The sequence below is a fragment of the Podospora pseudopauciseta genome, chromosome 6, assembly GCF_035222475.1.
Source record: "Podospora pseudopauciseta strain CBS 411.78 chromosome 6, whole genome shotgun sequence".
Classification (NCBI taxonomy): domain Eukaryota; kingdom Fungi; phylum Ascomycota; class Sordariomycetes; order Sordariales; family Podosporaceae; genus Podospora; species Podospora pseudopauciseta.
The window spans coordinates 1,974,211-1,991,489 of NC_085895.1; the positions used below are offsets into that span (position 1 = coordinate 1,974,211).

At 51.3% G+C, this 17,279-nt stretch overlaps 5 protein-coding genes across 5 annotated transcripts; 4 read left to right on the plus strand and 1 right to left on the minus strand.

Annotated features, from left to right (window-relative positions):
- Positions 1–3,376: 3,376 nt before the first annotated feature.
- QC763_0093310 (uncharacterized protein) lies at positions 3,377–3,696 on the plus strand (the record flags this gene model as incomplete). The annotated part of the gene is made up of 2 exons (XM_062906272.1): positions 3,377–3,531; positions 3,630–3,696. 2 exons carry the CDS (start codon positions 3,377–3,379, stop codon positions 3,694–3,696), a joined length of 222 nt encoding a protein of 73 aa, XP_062762890.1.
- Positions 3,697–3,868: 172 nt separating this feature from the next.
- QC763_601980 (uncharacterized protein) lies at positions 3,869–6,381 on the plus strand (the record flags this gene model as incomplete). Its single annotated transcript, XM_062914047.1, has 6 exons — positions 3,869–4,140; positions 4,196–4,491; positions 4,552–4,720; positions 4,778–4,897; positions 4,950–5,596; positions 5,651–6,381. 6 exons carry the CDS (start codon positions 3,869–3,871, stop codon positions 6,136–6,138), a joined length of 1,992 nt encoding a protein of 663 aa, XP_062762891.1. The 3' UTR covers positions 6,139–6,381.
- Positions 6,382–9,998: 3,617 nt separating this feature from the next.
- On the plus strand, positions 9,999–12,845 carry QC763_601970 (uncharacterized protein; the record flags this gene model as incomplete). Its single annotated transcript, XM_062914046.1, has 4 exons — positions 9,999–10,279; positions 11,033–11,623; positions 11,681–11,830; positions 11,899–12,845. The coding sequence occupies 4 exons, from the start codon at positions 9,999–10,001 to the stop codon at positions 11,954–11,956; spliced, it is 1,080 nt and encodes a 359-aa protein (XP_062762892.1). The 3' UTR covers positions 11,957–12,845.
- Positions 12,846–12,895: 50 nt separating this feature from the next.
- Positions 12,896–15,962, minus strand: QC763_601955 (uncharacterized protein). Its single transcript, XM_062914044.1, has 2 exons — positions 15,409–15,962; positions 12,896–15,356 (listed from the first exon to the last, which is right to left on the minus strand). The coding sequence occupies exons 1-2, from the start codon at positions 15,947–15,949 to the stop codon at positions 14,248–14,250; spliced, it is 1,650 nt and encodes a 549-aa protein (XP_062762893.1). The 5' UTR covers positions 15,950–15,962; the 3' UTR covers positions 12,896–14,247.
- Positions 13,288–14,079, plus strand: QC763_601960 (uncharacterized protein; the record flags this gene model as incomplete). Its single annotated transcript, XM_062914045.1, has 1 exon — positions 13,288–14,079. One exon carries the CDS (start codon positions 13,288–13,290, stop codon positions 14,077–14,079), a length of 792 nt encoding a protein of 263 aa, XP_062762894.1.
- Positions 15,963–17,279: the final 1,317 nt, after the last annotated feature.

Genomic DNA, 17,279 nt, shown 5'->3' on the forward strand with positions numbered 1-17,279 from the left:
GCCCTGTTGGGTACCTCGGCCTCTCAAGCAGACTCCGCCTGTTTGACCCCCTGTGCTCAGGTACCTGAGACGTTGGACATGTCAACCACCCCTGTTCAACGGTTTTGAGATGTGGGGTAAATGCACCCCAGGTCTTCTCCAAGCTGGGGAAAAAATGAAATTTGACAGGGGTGGAGGGGGGAAATGCGGGGTTAAGCCATCGTTCCAACATTCTCATGCCTCTGGATCGCGAAAAACGCAGCGACAACCCACCTGCCTCTTCTAGCCCAGCATTGGTGAGACAGAAGCAATAGGAGACGAGGCGTATAGGGGGGCTAGCTCACCTCGTCATCATCATCCTTGTCGAGGTATCGAATCTCGTGTGTGCAACCACTACACACCAACTGTGTCGTTGATGATCGCCCGTGCTTGTTGATACTGTCGGTAGATGGAAGCAAAATGCGGGGTATCCAACCCATGCCTGGAGATCACAGGTTCTTGGTTTTTTTTGTTTCTCCTCTTTTCTTTTTTTTCATCGGTCCTTTAGGCCGTCATCAAAGCTTGGCCCTGACGGCATTGTCATCCGCCGACAGGCTCTCCACCCCACTGCCGGCCTCTTGATGCAACAGACCTATTAGGCTTGCAACTGTCCAACTGCACGCCCGGACCTCATCACACCAGCAGGTCGTCGACAGCACATGCCATCACCGCTTCTTGTTCACCTTCGGATGCGGTGGGGCTGGAGAGGCCGGAGAACGACGGGTCTGGGGGCAGCCACGTTGGTAGTAACAAGTTGTGGTATTCCGTACTTTGAGACCGGGGCCGTCGATGTTCTGCTCCGGGACCGGCATGATTTTGGTTCTGAAGGACCCTTGGTGGTTGTGGCAACTACCATGTATGGCTAATGTTTGGTGCGTGATAAAGTCTCTGTAGTGTTGTGTCGTCTTGTCTTGTCTTGTCCGTCGGGCTCGTACCAAACCCCGACTCCTCTTGTCTTATTGAACTTCAGCCACAAAAAAGCTTCGTCCTGTGCCCAGAGATTGCTGGGGTGGCATTTACCAGTGGTCAAGTTAGATCGGCTCAGGGTCGTGAGTGTGCTGTCAATCGGCCAACAGGAGGGGTTTGCAGTTACGTGCACCGAAAGCAAGCAAAACACATTCAGCCGGTGCGGACAGAAGGAAACAATTGGCGAGAGGCCGACAGCGTGCATCAAGATGTGGTAAGCTTTGGTGGTCGAGGTGAGAGGAGCCTGCAGTTGCCAGATCATGGTTCAGTCCGGAGCTGCCTACCTCAGGAGCACCTGCCATTGCAATCATGAAATCCGACGTCTGCCCCTGCCTCCTGGAAAATCCCAGAAAGGAACTGGCAAGCGCGGGGGGCTGCAGGCTCACTTCTCTCTCATGTCGGTACTCGTTTCCATCATTCCAATCCACCACCGACACCGACGCCGGCACAGCAATGCAAGCCATTGCAATCAAGCTCCGGCTTCCGGACCCGCCATGCCACATCAGGGGCCGGAGATGTGGAGACAGGGAATCCCCCAACTATGACAAGTTTTCTGCGCACACCGAGAGCCTGTTCCGTGGCGATGATAGGTTACCATGGATCACGAAACTTGTTTCAGGGCCTTTGAATCTTATCTCTTCCGTCGTTGTTATCTCTTTATTTCACGGCGCGAAGATCCCGCGCACAGACTTGCTGTTACTGTCTCGATATATTGTCTTGTTGTGTTGGCATGTTGCTAACAAGCTTCTCTAGGTGGTTGGCGTTTCATACGTGCAGCGCGCGGCTGGGAACGTGGTAGGGCAGCCTCCAGAGCAAAAGACAGTTGGGGAGCATGACGCGGCCGGAGCAAGCCGTTGCTGTCCACTCCCAGTTGTGGGAGCGCCATCACCTGAAACGTCATCGCCGTGCATGTGGTGGCGCTCAAGTTCAGGAATCGAGGAGAGATAGCGCCGGCTCTCCCGTCCCCTCCATCTGTCGAGCTCTAGATACGACAGATGGCATCTCCTCGCCGGGGACATGGAGGTTTCAGACCTGCAGCGTGCGACTCACCGTCTTGTCTTGATCTGGAAGTCTGGTCGGCGTGGATCACGCCATCGGTATGACAAAAAATAAGCTTTGGGACCGCTGCCTTGCTAGGCGCGACAGAGACGCGCCCTTCCAGCGACTCGTCGCGGCTCTGCGAGAGAGCAACAAGCAGGGACTGGGCTTGATTGATGGACCAATACGTGATATCGTAGAGAGGAGTGATGTTGTGATGATGATTTCAGACATTGTTTTCATTCTCTCGCCGTATCGATGTACCAGCGTCTCTGAGATGGCATGTGATGTTGCCACAAGAGGCTCTCCTTGTCGATACGGTTAGATAATACGAGCTGGATACTCGAAAAATACGATCAACGAACACGAGCAGGGTGTTTGAGAGCCTTGAACTGGCAGAGATGGAATTCCATTCCTTGTTTTTCAGCTGCCTCTTAGTCCATACTCATTGAATTCTTTCAAAACTCGAGAGTCCAACACCAAGATGGTCGTGACCTATTAAGGCCATTTTAAAGCGCCTGAGAATCTCAAAACCAAATTGTAGTTAGATTGGAGATGCTGATTCGAAGTAACTAAGGTAGGTGGTCCCCTTTTACGTGTGTTGATTAAGTGGTTGGTAAGAAGATAAGGGCAAGTGGCTCCCATATAAATACCGTTGCTACAGCACCCTGAGTCGCCTAAAAGATAAATGGTCACAGTCGAAGTGTAATTCTGTCGCCAAAATCAGAGTGTAAGCTGTAACATCGGGTAGTACAGCATCTTATTACCGAACGGTTGCTTGTAAGACAATACTTCCCAGGATGAATAAGTTTCTGTCAACACCATCAACAGTCCAGGCCAGTTCATGATCGGTCTTTCGATTCTTCATTATCAATCGAATTTGCAAACCAGATGACCATGAGGAGGACTCGGCTGCCCCAGCCCCTGGCTCAAAGCATATCAATACGCGATGGCGCCTTTTGATTTACGGCCGTGCAGCTCTGAAAATAAGGTTTGAGGATCTGCCGTGCAAAGGGACGACCGAGCAAGTGTCACTCACACTGGGACCAATCAAGAAACTGCTATTGCTTAGTGGTCTCCAAACAGCCATGGAAAAAGCGTTTGCAGTCGGTTTGGGACGGCTTCACGCTCCAAGACAGCTGTCAGAAACGGGTGATGGCGGCCCGCAGGGAGATTCAGCCCCATACACAGCGCGCAAACCGAGGTTGGGATGGAAGCGGAGCAAGATCCAGAATATTGGGAGTCTCACCCAGGAGCATGGATGGACATAGGTGGGAGATACGGTCACACAAGACACCCCATGTCTCGACATGACGCAGCGATGTCTGCTCCTCGTCCATTGCCACCAGCAAAGATGCATGCCTGTCGACAACAATTGAAGCTACTAACAGAAATCCCTCCTGCGCAATCCTTGATTCCGAGCCTCTCACTGCATCTCTACGGCGGGGTTGAAGGGGTCTCTGTGAACTCTAACGGGCGGTATCAGCTACCGGCCGTAGCACTGACTGTGTGGGTGCAAGGGAATGAGCCTGGTACACAAACATCGATTCTCTCGAAGTTCCCCTTATCCTCGGAACCCCCCTCATTAACCTGTATGCTGGCTCCAGTTCCCTCGCCTCACTTCATTTGGATGACGATGTCGGATCGAGGATCAGGGTCGGAGCAAGTTCCTGACTAGGTCAAGTGTGGGATTTTATGATTTCAACACCTCTCTCAAAGATCAAGTATAACTAAGGCAAGCATTCCGTGTTACTACCTCTTCATTCTCTCAAACAAACAACAGAAGTATCTATCAAATACATACAACTCAACACTTTACACATCGACCCAACAACCAAGCCTCACCATGAAAGCCAAACCTTCAGACCCAGTGGTAACCGTCACTCCAGTGGCAATGGACTCTGAAAAAGAGGCCATCGCTGTCACCGAAACCACCATCGACTCTGCAGATGAGAAGCCCCCGGTTACCAGCACCCCAGCGAACTCGGAAGCAGAGAAATCTCCTTCTGTTCGCGTTGTCCAACTCATCGCGAACACACCTCCCTCCACACCCAGACCTTTCTTTGTTGAGGGTAGGCCTACCATTCCACGCACCCGCTACCTCATTCTCGTTTTTGGGTACGTCTTTATTCATGCTCCAATATCCTCGACTTGAAACCCTAATACACACCAGTCTGACATCCGGTCTCTTCCTTTCCATGCTCGATGCCTCCATTGTTGCGACCTCTCTGTTCAGCATTGCTAGTGATATGAAGAATTTTGAGCATATAAACTGGGTGGCCTTGGCCTATGGTCTCACTTACCTCGGTTTCGCTGCACTTTTTGCCCGCGTGTCCGATGTGGTTGGCCGTGGAGATGCTTTCGTCGTTGCATTTTGTATCTTCATTGCATTCTCTCTTGGCTGTGGTTTCAGCGAGACTATTGAGCAGCTTATCATTTGTCGTGCTTTCCAAGGAGTGGGCGCCGGAGGTAAGTTACCTAGTCTCTATCCGGGCCAGTTTGATAGGTGAGGAGCTGATGCGAGAACAGGACTTTACAGTATCAGCATGATCATCTTGCCCGAGCTGACTCCGGATAAGAACAAGAAGTACATTGGTGCCATTGTCGGCATGGTGATTGCCACTTCAGGTGTGATGGGGCCTGTCCTGGGTGGGGTTTTGACTCAATACATCACTTGGAGATGGGTCTTTTGGATCAAGTATGTTGTGAAACTAGGTCCGCGATACGATTGAGCATCTCGCTAACTTGTCTGTAGTGGCCCTATTGGTGCTGTGGCTCTCATGCTGTTTATTCCGGCTTGGCCCGCCGAGGAATATCTGCCCATTTATGAGGACCGGTCCTGGAAGGAGCTGGACTATCTTGGGTCTTTCCTTCTGTAAGTCATGCTTCCCCACACCTCTGCCGGTATTTGCTAACATTACGAACAGTATGGCCTTCGCAGTCCTGGTTGTTTTTCCCTTCCAGAACCTATCAAGTCAAAAGTCAGAGGGCGACTTGTCCAGCATGAATCCATACGCCCAGCCAACATTCATCTACCCCCTCGTCGGCGCCGCCCTTGCTCTCTTGCTGCTCATCGGCTGGCAAACATTTGCTATCCGTGGCCCTCGGAAAGTCAAGTCCCTCGCCTTTGCCTTCCCCCCTTCCCTTTGCAACCGAAAGTACATCGCCACAATTTTGGTCACAGCCCTAACCGGCTTCCCTTACCTCTTGTCCGTGTACGCATTTCCCATCCGCTTCCAAGTTGTCCACGGGAAATCATCCCTCGAAGCAGGCCTCATGCTCCTCCCTATGCTAGCCTCCTCGGCCATCGGAACTGTCACAGCCAGTTTAGTCAACAACGGGTGCATAACAGGGCAGAAGAAACCTCGCTTTTTTGAGACGTTTCTCCTCGCCTGTCTGACTATGCTCATCGGCTGTGCCGCCCAGACAACACTGGGTGACACCGATGACGGGAGCATCACCGGGTTCGACGCCAAAGATGTCGGGTTGTTGTCCCTCATTGGCTTTGGGTTTGGCATGTCGGCCTGCGGAGCGACAATGTTTATCAACCTCGAAAGTCCCATCGGAGATCACGGTATGTCTTTCCCTCTTATTCCAACCCCACACAATCGCTTACAATCTCCCCTAGCATCCGCTCAAGGCATCATAACCCAATTCCGCATCCTAGGCGGCTCAATCGGCATTGCTGTCTCTTCCGCCATTTTGGGGGGGAAACTCCGCCCTTCAACAACCCCCGAAATGAGCTCTCTCGTCCTGGCCCACATTGTCAGCCCAACGCCAGACTTTGGCGATGCTGACTGGGCCGCTGTTCGCAAGGTGTATACCTCTGCGTTGAGGGAGGACATGAAAGTCTGCTGCGGGGTGTTGGCTGCGGCGGTGGTGTGCAGTCTGTTTGTTTACCGCCGGTACTGGCTCACGACGGGGGAGATTATGGAGTTGAGGTATGAGGAGGAGCAGGATAGGAGGATTGGGCTTTTGAGGGAGGATATGGAGCCTCATGTGAGGGTGGTGAGGGATAAGTTGGTCAAGATTAGGGAGGAGATCTTTGAGGGGAAGCGGAGGCCTTTTCCCGGGATTAAGCGTGGGAGGACGAGGTTGGGGGAGGAGATTGAGTGAGTTTAGAGAAAAGCAACGGGGTCGATGGAGGGTGAAGGGTAGCGGAGGGAGTTGGAGTGATGGTCGAAAGAGTGGGTGGATGGGTGGATTGGTGGAAGAGATGAAAAGGGTTTTTTGCGTTGAGAGGACGGTGGTTCCCGATCATCGGTGAGGACATCAATCTTGATGGCATTCTTTTGGGTCTTTTCTTCTTCTTTCTTTTCTCTGGTAAATTCTTGCAAGTTGGATATTCAAGACTGTCAATCTATTTCTGTGAATAGTTACAAAGCCTGCAATGCGACCAAATCCGAGTTTTGTTTCGGGTTTGGATCGACCAGGTCTTGCGTGCCTAAATATTTGTCCAGGTTGACATGTGATCCTCTTGCAGCTCATCATCCAGAGGTCCTTTGGCTCTACCTGTTTGGCTGAAAAGTACCTAGCTCCTGTAATGTATACCACAAAACGTTTAATGTAGCGGTCGACATCTAGACCGGGGTATCTGTAAATTTGGGAAATAAGAGCAGAGAAAACATCTACTGTCTAAGGTATACAAAAGGTGGACCGACCAAGCCACGGCCCAGCATGCACCATGTAATGTCACTTCCACTTCTGCCTCACGAAATATCCCGCGTCTAGATCGCCTCTATCCTTTAATTCTCTGAGTTGTTCCTCCAACTGGGAGGAGCTTTGCTTCGGGTCGATGACCAGCATTCTGTGCTGAATCAAATCCAAGAAATCGTGGAAAAACCTTGTACATTCCGATCTTTCGCGCATGTCATCGGCGAACTGAGGGTTCTAGTTAGCCAATGTTCCTCTTCACTGCCTCGCAGTAAACTAGGGAAAAGCCGGACGTATACCATACCTGCGCAACAGAGTCTTTCACCTCAGCCCAAACCTCCCCAGTGTGATCGTCCCTGGCTATCCGGAAAAACGGCGTCGAGTGAACCCTCCCTCGCCCCGACCGCGGGTCAGGCTCTGCCCGGGCCGAAACAAAACTGTTAAAATATGCCCAGCCGCCAAAACACCAGGTGGCAAACTCGAGCAGGACACATCCAAGGGACCAAATTTCATACCCTGTGCCAATCGACACCTGTCTTGCAACAAGATGTTCTGGGGTTTCAGGTCCCCATGTTGACAGACCAGCGTTCTTGGGCCAGGATCGCTCAAGTTTTGATGAATATCCAATTCACTACAAAACAGAGACCTTCTGACAAGCTTTGCTCGTTCTTCAAAGCCGTCGGAAGAAGATGTTGAGCTCTGGTGGACTTGTCTTAGTGCTGATGCGAGGCCGTGGCATTGCTGAGCTAACCACCTTGCCGTACCCTCGTTATTGTGGGCTTGTGACTTGTTTCCTGCTTTCAGTACTGGAGAAGGTCACAATCGGCCAGCGGGAAGAGAAAATGGAATTTCTCGTCATACTCGTATGTGACCAATAGGGTGATGATATGTGGGTGCGGCTTTTTGTTCATGGCTTTGAGAATGCCGACCTCCTTGTCGAACTTCTTTCTGTCCGAGTCGGCGGAGTGAAGAGTTTTGACTGAGAAGTAATCGGGTTGAGTTGTGTTCTACGAGAACGGATGTGTGGAGAAGCTTTAGTTGAAGGTCATGTGGTCTGGCGTACCTTTCGGTCTCCCTCCTGGCCGACAGGCTTTGTCGTATCTATCTCCTCTGCCATCTGCTTTTCCCCTGTCTCCGCCCCCTTCCTTCCCTTTGAAGCAAATTCCTTAAACGCATGATGGGTCATGATGAATTTTAACTAGCTCAACCTTGCCAGAGCCCCCCCTCCTTCCTACGGGCTCCAGCTCGAGGAATGGCAAGATAGTATGGCGCTGAAGAATGTAGTGTGTGATTTTGTTAGGTGTATTGCGGGCGAAGTATGGCGAAAGGACTGTCCATTGCCAGGACTCGAAGTTTCTCCTGTCTTGTTTACTCCAAGATTTGAAGCAGCGCAGTCGAGTGTCGGGTTTATCCTCCACACGTAGCTCAAAGCGCTTCGAAACGGTGTGAATGACCGGAGGGAGGGCAGAATCAGAGACTCCTTCGTCGATAAATGCTTGGACTTTGTCTATTTTCTCCCCACACAACAAGATGATGGCGGCGATCTTTCGGTATGTCACTTTTGGTTCCTTCTTCGTGTTTATTTCTTCTGAAACAACTCCGCATACTTGTGAAGCGGTGATGCGTACTCGTTTCTCGAGGGAATCGCTGGTCGAGGGCTGGAAGTCCAAAAACTTTTTTTGAAAGCGTCTCCGGATTGATCGATTCATGGATTCTCGTAGCTCTTGAACAATGACGTCTATCTTGATGAGCTCGTCAAGCTGAGACCATGGTACAAACCCTTGAGTTTCCACCTTGTGATATTTGGGTTTCACCACAGCCCTGTGTATCTGAGACTGCAGACTTGTTGAGGTTAACTCGGAACTGGCACTGGATGCTTCTGACTTGGAAGAGTTTTCTGTGTCTCTGCGTCTTGAATACATTCCATCACCAAGATCCGTGATGACGGTGACGCTGGGTTCAATCAAGGCAGCGGGGGACCTTGGAATCTCTCCCTGCGTAAGGTCTGAGCCTACAATGTTGGCTTTATCTACAGGAAGAAGACGCTGACTTGTGTTATGTTGAAGCTTCAAATGGCCGTTTGTACTTTTTGTTGGACTAGAGTGTACTTTTAGCAATAGTACCTTGAATCGATACCTAGCTCACTAGGTAAATCAAATAGAAATAGAAGATGACGGGCTTACGATAATATCAGGTCCAAGACTGAAACCTCCTCGTCCGCTTCGTCAGTACCAGCAAGTGTCGCGGTTCCATCCCGGTCATTTTGGGTCAACCCCAGCAGAGCCTCAGGGAGATGTTCAAGACTGCCTCCAGATAACATGGAGGGGCAGTTTGGCGTAACAGAACCATCGTTAGGCGTCGAAGTTCTCGGGCTGTGATCAAGTTCGCCTACCGCCTCTATATGGGCAATATCACTCGCCTTTGTGAATAATTCCTCCAGCACTGATGGTTGACTTGGGTGGTTGAGGCGTGGCACAGGCTTCCCCGCTGGTGTGACTATGATAGGAATGACAACAGCGCCGGTGAGGGACTCTGGAATATGTGGCATGTTTGCCTCTGGGGGCTCCTCATCGCCCCACAAATCGGTTTTGATGGGAATGGGTTTTTGCTCTCTGGAGCTGTTTGTTAGAGTATCTCTGAATATCATCAACTTTTACACATCTTTGCGGACGCCCGACACAATAGCGGCTGCTCCTTAGTCAGTTGACCTTAATCACTATTATCATCACTATATCAAACTGAGTCCTGATCACATCATGGCTTCAAGCCCTATAACGCCAAGCGACGAAGCACCGCATTACGACCTATCCTCATCTTCGTCTTCGGAAGATGAGAATGATAAATTGTGCAACCTGATTATGCAGAGGGAGGCCACCAGTTGTTTCGACGGGGGCGGCCACATATTCACCCCAGAAGGAACCCTCGACGAGCTGCTAACTCCAGATGTCATCAAGAAGGAGCTAATGCGCTGTGCCCGCGATCCTCAGAGGACGGAACGTGATATAGATGTTCTTGTCACCTACATTGAACAAAGGCCAAGAAGCTATTCGCTATTGTTGTTGGACAGATCAAATTCGACAAGCCTCATTATCTCAACAAGACTATGCACCTCTTCAAGCATGGTCCCAACGGCGGTCTTTCAGATAGGAACCTCCCCTTGCCACGTCCAGCAGACGGCGAGAAACATACTTTGACCTTATTCAACCCGCCCCCTGGGCTGCATCACGCTGGAGTTTATCGTCTGGCTATTGTATGGCTCGGATGGCTTGGACCACTATAATCAAAGTATCTGACATGACATCCCAATGTATTAAACAACCACCATGGTTGAGGGGAAGGTCGCCAGGGTACACGACGTGGTGGTACAGTGGTTGGATTACATGTCAGGCCTTCCAGCATGCGAACCCGGAAGCACAGCCATTGGATCTCTTCTGGAGGTTGTCAAGAACAATCTTCTAGCTGTCGAGTTACCCAAAGGCATGGGCTCTATGACAGGTTCTCCTCGACGCCGCTCACTCAGCAACATGGCACCCAGAACTTCGGACGTCGATGTCATGCCCGCTTCGAGCTCCACGGCATCCTTTGAGGCCAACATGGCCCCGGGGTTCGATCCTCGCAATCACAATTTCGGAACATGTGGACGAGAAATTAACCGAAGATCTGGAGAACATCGGGATTTCTGCTGGGCAAGGGCGGGCTCGCGCAAATGATCTTGTTTTGCTGATGGATCACATCATGCTACAAGAAGACACCTCAGACAGTTATTGGTCCATTCAAGATTTTACTTATTTAAGGTTACCTCAGCATCTCTCAGGTCACAGGCGGAACGAACACCAAGCGAGTATAATGGTTGTCAGCACGCGGCACAACGATGAAGGCACCAAGACTTCAGTGCCAGGCTCTACCGCATAGCAACCGGTCTTTTTCCCACGTCCTGCCAATATCACCCAGAGTTATCTATTGGCTCCAGAACGTGTCGACTATGGCAGTCCACAATTCGATGAATTTTGGAAGCGCAGTGTGGATAACAAGCTCGCCGCCGTCTTGTTTGACATCTACCGTCGCTACCCGATCCATCGTCACTCAGAGCCGAACCAACCCGCAAACTCTGTGGAACATGTCAATGCTCGGAAAGACTACTCCGTGAACGAGTTTTCAGCGAGGAATACAACCTAGGAACACTCAGATATTTCGCCGAGCAAGCGAAGTGTAACTTATGCGCGTTGCCCTGGGCGGCATGTCAGCAAACGGCACGGCCTTCGCCAACTACCGCCCGCTTTGAGCGCAAAGGCTCCTACATACACATCAACTCTTCCGGCGGACCTGCTCTTTCCATATCCCTAACACCTTCTTTCAGTCTCCCATCAGAAAATGAAAACAGTGAGATACAAGTCGGACTTGTGCGGCTACCGCCCCTCAATAGTGATGCTCATTTCGAAGTCATCCGACAGTGGCTCGCAGACTGCGACGAGAATCACGGCTGTATGACAACTGATTCATACAAGCCCATCTCAGCCACTCGATCACAACTACTTCCCACGCGCGTCATCGACGTAAGCCCTCCTGGCTCTACTGATGTCCGCCCAGTGGAAACAGCCCGAGGATCGACCGGACGCTGGATAGCAGTCTCGCACCAATGGGGCGCCAAACCCTGGTTCTGCACCGTCAAGTCCAACCTTGCCTCTCACCTGAAGGGCATCCCCCTGTCTTCGCTCCCTGCCACATTTGCCGACGCGGTGAAAGTGACACGTGCCCTTGGGTGCCAGTACCTCTGGATCGACTCCATCTGTGTCGTTCAGAAGGAGGAGGATGACCCAGGAGACTTCAACAAGGAGATGAAAAACATGGAGCAGTATTACTCTGGGGCATACTGTGTTCTGGGCCTCAGCGCGGGCGAGGGACACGGGGCTGGGTTTCTAGCGGAGAGAAAGAGAAGGGAAGTGGTGACGTTTGAAGGTGGAGGTAGAGGCTAGTTTCACATTGCGGAAGCAATAGATGATTTTAGGAAGCATGTTCTTCAAGGGCCGCTCAGGAGTCGGGGGTGGGTGTTGCAGGAACACGCTTTGGCGAGGAGAACGGTGTTCTTCACGGAGGCTCAGACGTATTGGGAATGCGGAGAAGGGGTCAAGTGCGAGACGGGCACAAGGATGAATAAGTAAGTATCACTCAGCAGCCATTTGAGGGAGGGATCTCATGATAGAGGCTAACCGATACTGTTATCAGCACCCGCGCAGCCTTCTTGGGCGATCTCAAGTTTCCGAACCTCCTCAATGAATGTTGACCAAGGCGAAAAGATCCTACACTGCCAAAACCTTTTCAAGGTCTACTCATGTCTAGGGCTGACCAACAGCTTTGGCCGCCCAGCAGCCATCGACAGCCTCCAGTCTCGAATCTTACGAGCCCTCAAGGCCAAGGGCAGGTTCGGTATCTTTGACGAGGGCAAGTCTTTGGGTCTTTTGCGGCGTAGTCTACTGTGGCAGCGGGATGATGGTTCCGATGATCAGCACCAACACAGAAAAGCTGATACCCATCATCTTTCCCCCAGACAGGGCCATCTCTGCGGTGCCGTCGTGATCGTGGATGAAGTACGATGGCGGGATCAAGTATGTGAATGTCGTGTTTGATAGTGTGGAGTGGTAATGGGTTGAATCACCCTGGTTTAGGACGAGGCATCGCCAACAGTCTGAGAGGAGACCAGGGGGCAATGATATCACTTTGGTGGCCAAGGTACAAGATGATGGTAATCGGTATTGAGAGGGAAATATCATCTTGGATTGTCCTGGACAATCAAGCCCACATCTGCCACACAAGTGTGTGGTTGGGAAGGCAGAAGCACTTTGACGAGAGGAATGAGAGAAAGCAGCTTTGTTATGTTTTGATACTGCGTGAGACGGGGGGCAGCTTCATGCACCCAGGACACGGGAAGCTTAAGATTTATGAGCGAACTGGTGCTGGGAGTCTACCAGTCACATGTTTGGATGGTGGAAGAGTAATGGTCGCGATTCAATAAGGAAAAGCTGAGGTGAATCACAGAAACCATATAAGACTGTGGCATACCAGCTTACCTTAATTAGATGGCACGCGACCCTGATTTCAATGTGTTTCATTGTCTCCCAAGTTACTCAATTGTTAACTTTCCTACCTACAATCACAACTATACAATAAGCAGTTCCTTGACAGAAATTTGGATGAGTGGTAACACACTAAAGCAACAATTGTTTGTGACATGTTCACCGATTCGTCCTGTATAGAAAGTCGAAGATAGCGAAACGCTGGCCATATCCAAGACCCAGCTGAACTCATTCACCATGCTGTCAAGGCAGACTTGTTGTGGTTTAGCTGAGGCTGAGCTCAGATAGCTCCTTCAACTGTTCACCAGTCCTACAGCTTGTCGTGCCACCTGAAACCGCATGCACCTAACCGCTGCGCTAAGTCCAGCCACAATCCTGAGTCAATCCTATGTTTTCCTTTGACGGAATTGGTCAAAGACAAAGGGATAATCAAGGCTGACAGTTAAGTAGGACGTCCACATACCGTGCATCTGCATGTGCAGTCCTCATGCACTGAGGCCCGCAGCCCCTCCTTTGTGCGACCACCGACCTGAGCCTCATCATGTCCTCAAAACCGCAATTGTTCCCAGTCTTCCTCCAGTTTATGAAAGCTTCCTCATCCAATGCTCCCAGTTTGACATCCACTAGAGATATCACATTTATCAACATCTTCTATCGCAAAACACCAACTTTCATCCACCTTACAATGGCCTTCCCCAACATCCTCTCCTGCCTCTGCGGCCCCACCTCAGACGACCATCCATCCTACCACGACGAGAAATCCCCCCTCTACCCCTCCACCACCCCATACATCGACCAACCCAAACCCCAACCCATACCCCCCTATCCTTCCCCCTCCCCTTTGATCAACGACATCCTCACCCTCCTCCTCACCACACCCCTCCCCATCACCCCCTCCGCCTCCCAATCCCAAATCGACACCACCCTCGACCTCCACACCACCTCCTGGTCCGAATACCTCGCCGAAAAGATCCTCCGCGCCCTCTCCGACCTCCTCGCCACCGCCACCGATCCCGAGTCCCGCAAGTCCTGGGGCGAGGCTCTCTCCCAAGCCTACGACACCTCCATCACCATCGCCGGGGAGCTCTTCAATGACCTCGTCGAGTATGTCAAGGGCCACCCCTACGAAATCGCTGCTACGGTGCTCCTGTCATTGGTGACATTTGGGGTTTTGGTCCGTCTTGCTCCACGGGTGCTGGTGCTGCTTGGTTTCAGCGCCGAGGGTCCGGTGGAGGGGAGCTGGGCGGCTTGGTTTCAGAGTACCTATGGAGGATACGTACCCAAGGGTTCGCTGATGAGTTACTTGCAGAGGCTGGGGATGACGTGGGAGTGATCTGATTTGTGCCGGTTGAAGGGAGTTATTGACGGGAAGGGGTTCATGTTGATGTTCTTTGATTTTGACGAAGAAATTCGCTTCCTTTACTCGAAGTGTCAGATGCTGACGTGCTGTTATAACTGTGTATTCCGGGTTGGACTTCAGTGCCAGATCCTGATGGTTGAATTAAAACCTCTTGGAGTCTTTCTCTGGTTTAGGAGTTCTCTGTTCAAGCTTTTCCACTTGGAAAGACCTTTTCTTCAACGCTTCTGGGTCAAGCGTGCTGTTCCCATCATACTGCCGATAGGCCTTCAATGTAGACTCGGTGAGAGGGACGTAGACTTTTCGGATGAGGTTTCTGATTGCCGGGACGGGTTTTGGAACCGGGGGCTTGTCCTCATCCTCGAGAACGACCCCTGATTCTGAAACGGGTAGCTCGTCTTGTTCTTCTTGGGCGATTTTTGACACTAGTGCTTCATCTTGTTCTTTTTGGACGACCTCCGGGCCACGCGGTGTGGTGGCCTCACGGGTGACGTCCTGTGGATAAAAATGCGGGATCTTTCGAATAGGTATCCCGCTCTCAGTTTGAATATCATCAAAAGCCCGCCGGGCGTTTGGCTGATTTTTGCGCGGCTTGAAGGGCGAATACCACATGTGCTCGGGTCCCACCTCGATGTTTGCAAACCACTCGTGCTCCAAGGCCTCGCGTGCCGTGATTCTCTTGCTTGGATCCAGATGAGTCATCTTGGTGACCACGTCCACAAACCCAAGGTCGACGTGATTCTCAAGCCCGGGCAAAGGCTTCCGAAGACCAAAGGTCGTTTCTTTGATGAGTTTGTTGAGGGGGCCGTACCACTGATTAGGTTCGTCATTGACTTGTTCGAGCAGCCCCATCAACGCATCCGCATCTCCGAAATGGTTGAACCATATCTCGAGTTTGGCCAGTTGTTTCTGTGTCGGGACACCGCTGGCGAGTCCGCCCAACGCCGCGAGTCTCTTCTGTGGGAATCCGGTGTCGGCACACTTGAGGTTGAGGTTGTTGAGCATAAAGTTGACAGACGTGAGGCCAAATGAAAACACGTCAGATGGCCTGGCTTGGCGACCTCGGATCCAAAACTCGGGACTCTTCCAGGGCAAATCTTCAATGCCGACGCGATAATGATCGATACGCTGCTTAGAAATGTAAGGTAAGACGGCGTCCTCAAAGCGACCGAGCTGGACCTTGTGGACGCCATTGGATGGACTGGATCCCAACTTTGGACCGTAGTCGACAAGAATGGCACTTGGTCTGATATCTGCATTTTTTGGTCAGCCTTGGATCGTGGCTCTAGAGACGGCAGAACGTACTAAGATGGGCGAGATCTGTGTCGTGAAGCGCCGCCAGGCCAGTCAGAGCACGTTTGAGGATTTCCTTGCGTGTTTCGTATGGTAGCCCAGGATGCTCGCGGATTAGACCGTTGACATTATACGGAAGGGTGCGATATATCAGAAGCTGCTCGTCACTGGCGACGTCGTACAAAGTCTGCAAGTTCGGGTGCTGTTGAAGCATCTGAGATGCTCCAAGCAAGTGCCTTACTTGCGAGTACCTTCGTACTTCTTTAAGCACAAACGTTTCTTTTAGGCCCTCCACCCACTTTATCGCTTGGTATGTCCGGCATACTGGCCCTCTTGGTTTCCACGTGGAAACCTGTGTAATCTCGTACTTGTCAGCTCTCAACCCCCAAACCACATCACCCAGTGCCTGTGGCGGACGTTCGACTGGTGGGAGTTTGTTGGAGTTTGGCTCGGATACCTGGGTATGCTGAAAGCGACACAAGTTTCTGCCGCGATATAGGACCTGACGTGTACGCCACACCTCAACTGGGGTCTGTGTTTGTATAGGCTTCATGTTTGTGAATGATGTTTGATCATTTTATTTCGTAGATATAGAGAAACAAATGTTCGAGATATCAACGAATGGGAAGAAGCGTCCGTTGCAAATTCTTGCCCCACTTCTATCCGCCAATCGTTTCGCAAGATAAATCCACCAGCAAAACACCTGCTCGCAGCTGGTGATGGAGTTATAAAATAACATAAAATACTTCCCAAAAAAACATACAACACCGGGGATTCCCCAGTGGTCACCCACCTGAGTACTGGTCCGGCCCTTGGCAGCTTATCTAGGGGAGAGCGGACGGGATCCCGAGCTTTCTGCCAGGTATGGTCGTATGTGATAGAAGTAGTAGAAATTTGGCCTTATCATGAATGTGGAGAGTTGGGTTCAGGATGGTCAACACTCTCTTTACGGAACAACGGGTGCGTTCCCTTATTTATACTGTTCTTGAGTATCTGATGCCCAGCCAGCCTTGCCCTACTCGCCATTCTCACTCTACGTTCCAAGTACCCTGCTCCCCATACCCCAACTCATTGCCATACCCACAGTAGAACCACGTCAGCTTCTCCTCCTCATTCGAAAGATCGATATCGATCCATCGCCAGGCAGATTCCCTCTCTGGATGAGAGGGGGGAGCAACCCAAAGATCAGTCACGTAGCAGACCTAGCACGTCTGTTCTCTTGTGAACAGCGAGGTGAACAGAGCTCACATTCCGGACATGAGTCGGCGTTGTAGCAAGATCAAGAGGGGTTTGGCCGACGTGAGCTCTTCTGCCGTCGAGGTAGGCCAGACCGAGGCCTTGGATTTGGGAGTCCAATGAGTCACAGGTAGGGCCTGGCGGGAATCGGTAGGGGATGACCTCTGCAAGGTTGGCAAAGGCCGCGCCGTTTCCAAGCCAGTGAGAGAATCCGTTTTCGGGGTCATCTGGATGAATGCCGTTGAGTAGGGAGGTTGGCGGTGGGATCCAAGGGCCGTGGGTTGGCGTGCTGGATTTTGGTGTGGCGAGGTGTTTTATGCCGGTGCGGGAGAGGGCGAAGTAGGCGTGGACTGGGCGATTTTCATTGAGTGGGCCAACAATTCTCGACCAATTTATTTGAGTGTTAGTGGTCATAGGTGGTCCGATGATATATTCTATTTCTTTGCTGGTTTGGATCTTGAGTATTGGATTGTAGTTAGTACGTAGACGCTAGACGTACCGGGGGAGAGGGTAGGATTGGATCACCTTACCCAGAGACAAGAGTCGATCTTATCACAGGAATATCGCATCCAAATGCTGGTGATAAATTCGTCGGGGTCGAGTGGAACATGAGTTCAGACAGGAAAGTCAAACATTTGTCCGCATTC

Bases quoted from the DNA above. Each gene is read 5' to 3' on its own strand.
- QC763_601955 (XM_062914044.1), bottom strand. From the start codon at position 15,949: ATGAAGCCTATACAAACACAGACCCCAGTTGAGGTGTGGCGTACACGT. The intron at 15,357-15,408 runs GTACGTTCTGCC...CAAAAAATGCAG, and splicing joins CACAGATCTCGCCCATCTTA to ATATCAGACCAAGTGCCATT.